We start from the raw sequence: 12,067 nt of genomic DNA, 5'->3' as shown, positions 1-12,067 counted from the left end.
CTAGAGACATCAGGCCTAATAACCACTTTCTGATGCTGATCAAAAGGGAAGGTCTAAGGAAGGATAAGGGAATAGCAAAAGCATACAGAGTAAATATGATAAAGCATATACAGTATATTTTTAAAAGAAATAATAGAAACAAACCAATAAAGAAAACTTCCCCCAAACTTCAAATTATTCATGGCTCAATTAATGCCACAATTAATTTTTCATTTTAACACAACTCTATTTAAATATGTGATAGTTAGTAAAACTTCTCTGCAAGGCCACTTTGATTTTCATTCTTATTTTAGGCAAGCCAAAGAAAATGGGGAGGCTGTCACTAAAACAAACTTTTAATTTATGTACTATCTCAAGAACTATGTTAAAAAGAAAATAAGAGTTCCTAGAAAACTGAAAATGCTCATTCAAGTAAATCAAATACCTGTCAGTAGCAGTAATTTTTTTGAGAAAAATCTCTCAATTCTGACAGAAACTAGAATGAAATAGGTATGACTCACTAGCATTTTGGGTACAAACCTGTTTCTGTTTTCTGCAAGTTCCCATGTTTGCAAAAAGAGGCAAGGAAAGTGGCAAACAATTCAACCTGGAGATCTTATCATTTAGATTTAAATAATTTTTACTTCTTACCCAAGTTTTGAAGAACCTGATCTCTTTCAAGCTGAGTGTCTCGAATCTTATGTTGCAGCATCATTAGTTTCTCCTCATACTGTTTTTTCAGTGTTTGCAGTCTTCGCTGGCTGTTTTCTAGCTCGTCTATCAGTTTCTGCTTAATGGCTATTTCACAGGTGATATTTGCCAAGTCAGCCTGATAATTTTCTGAAATAAAAAGATACGGATAATTAAGATTTCTGTTAACAGAATGGTTACCACATAAACATGTATTCCCCCTGCAATGTTAAGGTTGTTTCCTGACGTGTAGTTGTACATAGGGAAACTCTAAATGAAACACAATGAAGCAAGTGAAACCATTACTGAAAATCATGACAAAGTCTCCTCCTTAAACATTCTCCATGATAGAACTGGGAAAGAGGGAGGAAAAGATCTCTCTCATTGGAACTTAGTTGCCCAAATGTTTTAATTCTTTACAGTTAAAACTCACCATCAGCAGTCTCTCCTAAACTATAACTCCTAACTATAAAAGTTATTCAGACTGTGAGACCTGAATCACCTCAGGGCTGGAGAACAACTTTGATTTTATAACCTGCTGGGTTTATGATTCAAAGTCTGGCTGTTGCCAAACTCCAATGGGAGACTTTCCCTTCTCTAGCTGTTGAAAAAAATACTGCCAAAATCCTAAGAAGAGAGTAGCTGCCCCATTCACATAAGTGGAAAGAGGAAGGGATTGAAACCAGTCAGAGGGAAAAGTAAGGAAAAGGGATTAACCCAACTGCAAGGTTTATAGAAGTTTAACTAATTTCTTTGATGAGTTGGATCCCTTTTTTGGTTTAAGATTATGTGCTCCAGATTTATTTATTTATTTTAGGTTCTGCAAATGCTGCTAATTGCTTGTGACTCTCAAACAGGAAGCAATCAGCAGACTTGCTTTGCCCATTTGGCCCAACTCACAGGAGTGAATTGCTGGTAATGCTAGCTCTCACTCTAGCAATATTAATTTGCATGCCACAAGTACACCAGCTGTTGATGCTTCAACATAAATAGACACGACCTCTGTAAAATTAGGAAGGCTGACGGACTCCCAGCATTTCAAAATTAAATGTTACCCATGCCCAAATTAGCCAAATGGGAGCTGTCACTGTGGTGATCAGTCCAGAGTCATAAAAATAACCAAATACTTAAGCCTTTCACATCAGGTATTCTAACTAAAGAAGAAAAGTGTTGTTAAGCACCCGATGGCTTCTCTTCAGTTTTAAAGCCAGTATGGGGATGCTTAATGAGATGTAGATTATATATTTTAGCATCAAAAGCAACAAAGAATTCCCTGGACATACAATCCACAGAGCATTATTAACAGTGGGTTGACAACATGCTATCTGGGCTGCCTCAAAAAATCAAAAACAACAAATAAAAAGAATTGCAGATAGTGTTTGTACCAAAAATTCTACAAAATATTGCACTGATATCACCTTTTTCATCAGAGTCAGAATCTGACTCATCTGAGCTTTCAACAACTTCCATGTCATCTTCATCCTCATCATCTTCCTCTTCTTCATCTTCATGATCACTTGCTTCCTGAATTTCCTCCTACAAAACATAGCGGAGAAAGACATTAAAACATGCCCACGCTTCATCTCCCATTTGCTTCCTATTATCACCGGGAAGCAACAATATTCACCTGACTCATTCCTAATTTTCTTTCTATAACCTTGTAAATCTGTACACAGAGAATAAATAAATCAACACAAGTACTTATAAATACTTACTGCCTCCAATTCATTATTCTCCCTCTCCGAAGTGCCTTTTTCATCTCGCTTCTCTTGCTCGTTATCTGTGTTGTCATCTTTAACACTAGCAGAAGAGGCACATACACAAAATATTCATAAACTGAAATGGCAAGTGCTTCCCATCCCCCAAAACAGTACGTTGTAATTTTAAATAAAGATGAAAAACAAAGTGCATACAGAGGTATAGATGTTGGGCATGGGTAAAACACAACTTCCAAATTCCCACAGAGCATAAAATAATGCTTAATCACTTTCAATCTTAGCTTACACAATATTAATGAGTATCACATTGTTTTAATCCATATTGCGCAGCAGGGACGATCAAAATACAAATCTTTGTAAACTGCAGAAGTATTATTTTTGCATGGAAGTTGCAGTGTACCCAAAATAGCTTTCACTAAACAAAGAAAAACGTGTGCAGGTGCAATAAACATTTATAGATGTTACTACACTCTCGATCTATAACAGAGCCTAACATGCCTATGATCATCTGAAATCTTATGCATAAACCCTAAGAGAAAATTTCCTAATCTATTGTACCACACCTACTCTTTGGATCAGTTATCTACCTGGACATCAAGGGAACGCTCAAAATAGGCGTTGATTGATACAACAACAAAAAGAGTTGAGAAAGACTGAATTTTTGAAACAGGATTGCATCTCAAAAAGAAACTTTTCCCAACAATTAACATTGCATTTCAGTATGTTTCCATGCTTCTGTTTTTCAGAGTATGGTTCAAAATGTATCTAAATGCTAAGTACCTTTATATTTTTTCCTCTTTTAAGGACCTGAACTGTGAACTGTAATTGTAACAATGGCTCATCGATTTTTATTGTTACTATTATTTTTAGAGTGCAGAGCTGAGATACCGCATGCCAATGTTAAAATTCAAAAATTGATGGCACTCTGCAAATTCTCGTGGACCAAGTATCAGTCCCTCTAGAATTACACATGCAAAACCCAAACAATCCCCAATAGCCAGGAAATTGTGACAGAACAGGGATAGACACAAGGGGAGGGGAGCACTGAGAGACCAAACTCTGACAAATCCAGTCCTCAGTGCTGTGACAAGACAGGTTCAACAGATTTGAGAAACTACTCAAATTTAGAAGTCGCTTTTAAGACAGAGCTCTATTCTAAAGAGCACTGGTTACAGTGCTAGATGGTTCCTTCTGCCCTACTCATCACCAGTGAAACTGAATCCAGCTACAGCTGACGATGAGCAAGGCAGAGGGCATTCACCTTGATCTGCTGAATCCATGCAGCAGTGTGGAGGCTGGAAGTAAAAAGCTGACCCAGATTTGTCCAGAAAACAAATGCCAGACAAAAAACACTGAGCTTTGCAATCTTATTTCCACAGATTCTCATCTTACTCAGCCCACAACATGCTCTGTTTCACATGGACTAATAAGCTGAAATGTTAATAGATCGTAGCTCTAATCTTCATACAGATCAAGAGAAGTTCCCAGGTTCCCTTCTGCACACAGTATGGAGCTCACCACTACAGAGAACTTGTGTTCTGCTTAATAAATGGGAGAAGACAGGAGGAAGGAGACCCAGCAGCTCCTCCAGACAGAACCAGGATGCTTAATAGGTATACTACTGATCTGCAGATTCACATCATCACCCTACATGAATCCAGTGTGGGTTTTTTGAATCAAAGTAGACAGCTGACAAATGAAAGCTCCTTTACTTTATTTTTTAAGGACAGTGTGTTTCTCTTTTTAGCCATAGAGCCTTTAATGTAACTGCTCTCCATCTATTACCTTGGCTGAAATTGAACTGAAAGAATGGTCAAGGCTTCAGTAATGCGATTTCGAGAAAATCAAAGGGACTGTGAGCAGACTTAACTGAAGTATGAAGGTCACATGCCAAAATTATTATGGTGGTATATTGCCTGCTATACGTTACCTATTATATGAGCTACAGAACTTTCCTCCTGCCCTTCATCCCATACAGGCCATGCAAGAAAGAAATCTACTTAGTTCTATAGTGGCTCCCCAAAGGCACCACCAGCCCACAACTGCTTGCAATCCCAAAGTCAACCTCAACTCCACAACAGAACTTTCCTCCTTGGCACTTGCTGAAAGCCAAAACAGGACAGAATTCTGAAAAGCTGAAGGATCTACTTTGGAGGTACTTATGAATCTACCCAACTTCTTTCCATGTATGACAACCACTTAATTGAAATTACAGTTAATTAAAAACCTGGGAAATATTCCAACCTTCTTTCTTCTTGACTGCTTTCCTCAAGTTTCTGTAGCCTTCAAAAGCACGAGGTACAGTATTGGAAGGCCAAGCCAATGAAGGACAAACCAGACAGTGAAAAGCAAAAGTGATAAGAAGGTAAAAAATGATATATGAGCTTGTGGAGTTTAAAAACGAAATTTTAAAAGATATCGTCAAGAGACAACAAGTAGTAAAAAGGCAATACATTTTGCACAGTTGGAAAGTAAATAGAAAACAAAGAAGCAGCATTTGTAGGTTATCTAATCTGTCACTGTCAACAACTGTAAATTCAAATTACACTAATGAAGTTTTAGATAAAGAAAATATGTTTCCTTTTGAGAGTTATTTCTATCATGGATTCAAAAATCACTTAGTTCTTAAAAAAAAAAAACACAAACAAAAACAAAAAAACAAACACAACACAAAGACACTCTATCCTCTTTTGCCACTTAAAATTGGAAGAACTGAAAAGGTCAATAAGTACTGTCACTGAAATAAAGTTGCATATCCTCAGAAATATAACAAGACAAAAATAATGCACTAGTTTTATATATATGCTGATAAGATATCGTAATGTAAAATACTAATGAGATTTTTTTAGTAATATTCCAAATAATATATTCTGAATATAATTCGTACCATCTTTTTTTCAAACTGCAATTTTTTGTTGTTGTTTGGAGTCTTGTTATTTGTTTTTAATTAAAAAGAATTGCAGTTTATTTTCTCTGGGATTCAAAAAGTAGGTGCCAGTGATTACTTGTTATTTAAAAAAATGCCTCAGAAGCAATGAGATGGATAAAATGTTAGTATTTTTACTTGTACTTTTTCCTCCTTAACAAATGGTGATGTAGCAGCAAAGAAGCATCTGGATGACTTAACAGTAGAGATGGCTTAAATTTCAAGAACTAATTAAATTCTCCATGTTCCCTTTATTTGGGAGTTTTGAATGTAAGCCTATTTCACACTGCCTGCTATCTTACTGCAGTACCAGCTAGGAGCTAACATGCTGAACCACATGGCATTTTATTGCTAATTTAGTTTAATAAAGGTTAGGGAAGTCAAAAGACTTCAAAAACTGTCAAAAAGACAGTCAAAAACCGTTTCCAATAATCTTTATGACAGATGCTTATTAAAGGCTACAGATATGAAGCAGTACATACCTGCTGCTCACTCAAAAACTGCCTCTTAGATCTTCAGGCTACCTCAGAACAACTTGGAGGAGTTGCATGTGTTTAAGACAATGCACCTTTAATCAAACATGCTGACCCTTAACCAGAAAATGAGCAGATCAAGAAAGGTAGCAGATGGGGCAGAGTGACTAACTAGGCTTACCAATCCCATTTTAATAGGAAACTGCTAGTTAGACAACTTTAAAATAATAGTACAGTAAAAGCTAAATGCCTGTAGAAAACAGAAGTAGAGCAAAGAATTCCTACTAAACTGCAAGGTAAAATAGTCCCTTTGCAATACATTAGCACACCTATTGCCAATTCCTGAAATTTCAATAGAATCAAAATTTACTATGATGTAACCTGAACACAGGCTTTACATTTCATTCATCAGATGGAAGCACTCTGCAAATGGATAACCCCTCAAATTCTGTCATTTCCTAGCATCTGGGGAATCTTTACAGATGCTAAGATATGAAAGCATCTTATCTTTTATAAGATAAAGATACTTCTTATCAGTTTAACAAATGCACCTCAGAAATACAACATTATTTAGCAATCTGCAGGCAAGCCATTAGATAGACCCAATCCATACCAGCACTTTGATAGCACGATCCCATTTTATAGAACACAAGACCCACTTTGAAACATAGGCTGGCCACCAAAAGGGGTCTTCCAATTTCAAATTTTCTATGGTTGCCTACTACTTTTTACTACTACTCTTTTTACTACTGTAGAAAACTTCCCAAAGTGTTTTTCTTTGTTTCCTTCTTGGGTGTTTTGGGGTTGTTTTATATTCCTGTTTGTCTAGTGGAGGGTTTTTGTTTTCTAAGTGAACAACTCCTACAAATAAGAGGTATTACCACCATCTTTTTGTTCAATATGTTAAAGAACACATTGAAGTCTTGGGCTGAACGGAGGCCAGAGGATTCTGCTGATTTCATGTAATACTTCCACCCTCTCCTCAAGTTCCTACGAACATGACACACAAAAATCTATCTAAATCCCCATGAAAGTTTCACAACAAAATGAGATGCAAAGAAAGAATCCAGTAATCATCAAAAGGAGTGTTTTCCAGAAGAATCAGACATTCATATAATATATTGATTTATAGATAAGACCCCAAATCGCAAGGGTGTTTAGTCTCACTAACCCAAAGATACTTCACATTTCTACCACATTTCAGGCTTGCACCATTTTAGATTTACTTGCAGAAAAAGCCTGAAGGGCCATTAGTAGAAAGAGTAATAGAGTAGAAGCATGGAGAATTTCAAAGGAAGTATCTTTAACAGAATCATAGTCTTGGAGTACACAAACAAATCCTTGCTGTACTAACTGCTGTCTGAACAGGCATTTATATCAATGTCTATGAGCATTTTAGTAGATGAGAAACTGCATAGCAAAAAACAGCAAAGCACGATGTTGCAGAGAAGTAGGAAACCTCAAATTAAAAACATTCATAAAAGCAGAAGATAGAGAAAGCAAAAGAAGCCATTCCAAGAGCTACCAAAGAATTCCCAGCTATTCAGAATATCTTTTCTTCAAAAAGTTGTATCACTTTTGACACAAGGCAGAAAAAAAAACAATTTTTGTTCTTGAAAATTTCTTTTGAACTTCAGATGCTTAAAAGAATTTATGGAGAGCACCTGTGATTTGACTGTTGTGCAAAATTATAAAATATAAAAAAGTCATTAAATCTGAGACATTCATTCTACAAATACCATATACTTCATTGGAAGAAAAGATGCAAGAGAAAAACATCTACATATTCAACGTGTAAAAGGGTTTGTAGACACAACAGTTCCAAAACCAAACCCACACACCAACAATGAATTTTAAATTCTCAAAGCTAAGAAAATAACACATTCCTTTACTAATTAAAAGTAAATAAATAACACTATAATTTATACACCACCTCTTTTTCTTTTTCCTTTCTTTTTTTTTCAGCTTTTCTAGATCTTTCTTGGCTATATCTAGAATTTCCATTGTCTCTTTTTCTGAAGAAAGCATGGAAGCAGAAAATGCTGATGGTCCACCAAAGTACGTGGATCTTGTTGAAGCTCTTGACAAGTTGCGTCGAAGATTTTCATTCACTGCTTCACTTTCTAATAATTTTGCTCTTAAAAAAAAAAAAAAAAAAAAAAAAAAAGACAAGGATAATTCTTTAGTATCTGTAACTGCAATGCGTTATCTTCAGTTTTAAAAGAAACTGCAACACAAGATGAAGTCTTATGAAAAACAAGCATTGTAAATCCCTGCTCAGAGCATTTTACACAATGGGTACAGACATTGCACATACACCATATGCATATACCCAAATGGACAAACATATTTGTATAGAGAAACACATATATACAGATACATACAGTGCATGCAGACAAGTATATATGTCACACGAAAGCTACTTTATTATGTATCTGTAACATTAAGTGAGAATAGGCCAAATAATTTTTTTTTGCAATAATGCAGCTCCAAGAAAGTGAAATATAAATATCTAGGATGTTTAATACCTTTAATTTATTTTGTTAATGAGTCATTTCTCAGTACCATCATTTATACCTGACTACGAAGTTATCATAAAACAATGCTTTTGTGAAACAATATTGAGTCACCACCATCATTCATGTAACAACTGACATTTGTATTGTCTGTTTCATTTTTAACATTTTAGTTTTCTGTGGCCAAAACCATCAGATAGTCTTTGAAGCTGAAAGCCACTGTCCTAAAGCAATCCCCACACAGTAAAACACAATGATCAGTCAATTGAAGTATTTACTTGCTAACATTACTAGTATTTGTTTTTAATAAAAATGTTTCAAATATGTATTATTTAAATACCTGAGATCTTCAATTTCCTTGATGTAATTATGAATCATGTTGCTAATTTCTTCATTTCCTTCTCCTTGGAGTGTGGGGGAAATAATAACAGCATTAATATCTCAATAAAGCTACTAGGCACAAGGTACCAGCAAAGAGAAATACGCATACACATTTAGATCTTATGATTGATGAAAAATATTTCCTCCTTAAGCTGAATTAATGGTTTTATTCCTGTTTGTGATCAGAGTTATTAAAAATAACTTCTTGTATTCCATTTGTTTCTATGTTAACAACTTTTAGTAATGGATGTACAATAAATCAAAAGGAACCGGACCAACAGTGCACAAGAAGAACAATGCATTTGTGGTATTTCAATTGCTTGATTGTTCCATGAAGTGAAAAGCAAGCCAACTGTCACCCATCTGTGTTTGGGTCCTCCCAAAGCAAAATGTTTTAAGTCCGTGTGTAACTAAGCATAGAATAATTCTTATCCAAAGGGATTATTTCACACTTCCTGCTGTTCACAGGACTACATGAATAGTAAAGTCAGTCCCAAACAATTTCTATCTATAGAAGTCACCAGAAATAGTAGAGAAAAGAGCTAGATGGGGATCTTTCCCTGCCAACATAGAACCCATGTTACCTTTTCCAAAGTCAACTCTTTGTTCTAAGGGACCCAAGGCAACAAGAACATGTAACTGATTTGAGTTCATGTACTTATGAAGCAACTTACACAAAAGCATGCGCAACACACCCACAGCATACCTGCTCTGGCTAGCACTTGGTTGGCCTGATCACTCACAAGCTGTGTTACTCTGGCTCTCAGAGCATCAATAGTCTCTTGCATTGCTTTAATTCTAACACGCAGGTTGTTGTTTTCTGTTTGCAGCATGGCATTTTCATGAAACATGTCATTGATGCTTTCAACGCCTTCTTCATCTATAATCCTTTTACCCTTGAGGAAACACATATATTATTACTAGTAAATGCTGACCTACACTTTTTTTTTTCTTTTAAACTTAGCAAAGACAAGCCACAGATTGCTTAAAATTCCACATAGATATGCATAGCAAAAGATATTATTCTCTCAAAGAGTTTAAAACAGTATGGATAGTTTTTAAAGCACTGATGTCTGGCCAACATCATTTGGATCCTGCCTGCACAGCTCCATATTAGCCTGAAATACAAGTTCTTGAGGAGGTTAAGAAATGAAAAGTCAATGTGTATTAAATCAGGATACTCTCTCAAGTATAACAGAGGAAGATGATGCTATTTGGTAACCACATTTACTGCTGAAAGCATTATCTTTAGTTTAAATTTTCAGGAAGAAATGGGCATTGTAAAGTATAAGTATTTAGCTTGTATAATTTAAAAATTATTTTTAAAACACAAATACTTCTAGCTCTCTATTCAGTTTTAAAGCAGTACATAATGACTGTTCACATATTCCTTCATGTGCCAATTTAAACTGTGATCGTTTTCACTTTGAAAGTGACTATTTCTCATCACTAAGAATGAGAGCATCTGGTAATGACTCGAAGTGCTTTATAAGTTAGTGTTATTACTCAATATTTTTAGTGTGTGAAATGGAACCAGCCAACAGAAAACAAGCTGTAGAACTATAACCACAAGAAGAGCAGAAAAAATCCTAAAAGGATACACTTACTGTTTTGTATTCCATGAGCTCCATCTGTAGCCGTGTAATCTCACTGCGCAAAGCATTTATTTGTTGACTAGCCCTGTCCTGATTAACCATCACCTTGTTCTTGATGTTTCGTGCTCGATTCGCATACTTCAACGTGTTCAAGGTTTCCATGAAGTCTCGATCTGACGGGCTCACACACGCTATCATGAGAGTTTGACTGCAAGTTACAAACATAGATTAGCTTTACAAATCAAGAACAAAAAGAGTACAGAGGCTAACAGGTCTTCATATGGAAGGTGAAAAAAGGAATAATGATTTCATGACACTTGTGAGAATTTTCTAGACCTAGCTCACTGTAGCAGGAGACTGGCAACCACAAAGTTCCAGCACTGTAATACCTCGTATCACCCTAGCATAGTATAAGAGAGAGATCATTAATTGTTCTACATATAAAATTATAAAAGCAATTAACTGATGTTCCTAGAAATCTTTTTCAAATTATACTCGGTTTTCCTAACCCCATGTAAACTGAGATTAAAGTACTTAAAGGCAACCTGAGGCCTCAAATAGTGATTGGATCGTGTTAGTTGCCAGGACTCATTAATTCATGAGGTGCCTTCCCACTTAATCTGGAAGCTGCCCAAACACTCATCTTCAGCTGCCTGTATGTGCCCAGAACGTCATAAAATATCTGTCTTCCACCTATACTTTTCTACTGAGATTCAAACTGCCTAAATTCTTCAGCTCCAAGTATCTGCTATACCAAAAGAAGCCCAAAAGATAGTACTTATCCTCAGTAGACCTGACAAGAAATGTATTAATTCCAAGTTTTGCAACACCACTTAAGCTTGGAGCACTTCTGTAAAAAGGAGCAATAGTTGAGCTCCATGCCCAAGACAAACAACCACTTTCTGGGCTCCTCTACACCCTCTAGCCATCCCATCTTGGGATATACAAGGTGAGAACATGCTACCTGCTCCAAGAAAAAGACTGGGAAAGAAAAGGTGGAAAAAAAGGAAAGAAAAAAAATGCCTTTCACTCCAGCATAATGTTTTAGTTATTCGCCTAGGGGTCAGAGCCAGAACTTCAGCTGTAGATCCTAGCTTAATGGCACCAATATGTCCTAAATTCTCAACAGACAGGGGAAAACACATATATAGGAGGTGACTGGCTCATCCCCAGCAGGCTTTAGAGGAACGTGCTTCTCTTTGTTGTACGTGGAAGCTTAGGTGGTTGTGTTAGGAGTGCAATGTCTTCAGGGCAACGGAGCAGTATCTGCATTAGGCAGACTGGATCTGATCTTCACCTTCTGTAATTTCAGATCAAGAAAAACAAATTACTCCTTGAAACCCTTTGTGAGGCAAGCGATTAAATTTGCCTTACACACTGGGAAACTAAACTAAAAAGAGTAACTAGCCTGAGGACATGGGAAAGGTTCAGTATATAAAGGACTAGGCTTCTGCAATTCTCTCTCAGACCTCCTGTGCACCATTGCATCACCTCCCCAGACTTGTGGAGTTTAGTCATAAAGATAAGAACATGCTAGATTAAGGAAATAATAATAATTCTGAGATCAGAACTACTTGTACTTTCAGTTCAGAATTTGATTCCTTTTCTAAGCCTCAGACAACTGGTTCTGCTAGCTTTCTTAAAAACTGAGCAACTCAAACTCCACTTTCCTATCTGCATTTTGTAGTGGACTCATTTTTAAATGCCATTCTACTCCTTTTATTTTTCCAGTTTTTAAAATGCCTCCCTGAAATCTAGGGCATGCTCCATATTTTAACTTGAATAATTC

General features: G+C 36.1%; 1 protein-coding gene across 8 annotated transcripts in view; it reads right to left on the bottom strand.

Moving 5' to 3' along the window:
* The window catches only part of KIF21A (kinesin family member 21A), an 87,987-nt gene that overhangs the window by 34,200 nt on the left and 41,720 nt on the right, over window positions 1-12,067 (bottom strand). For 5 of the 8 annotated variants that reach the window (XM_027458910.2, XM_027458888.2, XM_027458900.3 and 2 more), the window contains exons 8-15: window positions 10,291-10,486; window positions 9,390-9,579; window positions 8,643-8,706; window positions 7,720-7,923; window positions 4,632-4,670; window positions 2,385-2,469; window positions 2,088-2,205; window positions 631-819 (exon numbers count right to left, since the gene is read on the bottom strand). In XM_027458910.2, the coding sequence (XP_027314711.1) occupies window positions 631-819; window positions 2,088-2,205; window positions 2,385-2,469; window positions 4,632-4,670; window positions 7,720-7,923; window positions 8,643-8,706; window positions 9,390-9,579; window positions 10,291-10,486 (1,085 nt within the window). The remainder of the gene's footprint in view (window positions 1-630; window positions 820-2,087; window positions 2,206-2,384; window positions 2,470-4,631; window positions 4,671-7,719; window positions 7,924-8,642; window positions 8,707-9,389; window positions 9,580-10,290; window positions 10,487-12,067) is intronic. The other 3 variants (XM_027458894.2, XM_027458897.2, XM_038186417.1) reach the window with 1 other exon arrangement.

This window comes from Anas platyrhynchos, chromosome 1 (assembly GCF_047663525.1).
Source record: "Anas platyrhynchos isolate ZD024472 breed Pekin duck chromosome 1, IASCAAS_PekinDuck_T2T, whole genome shotgun sequence".
Classification (NCBI taxonomy): Eukaryota; Metazoa; Chordata; class Aves; order Anseriformes; family Anatidae; genus Anas; species Anas platyrhynchos.
Note: the sequence above shows the minus strand (reverse complement) of the source record. Positions and strands in the feature narration are given on the sequence as shown.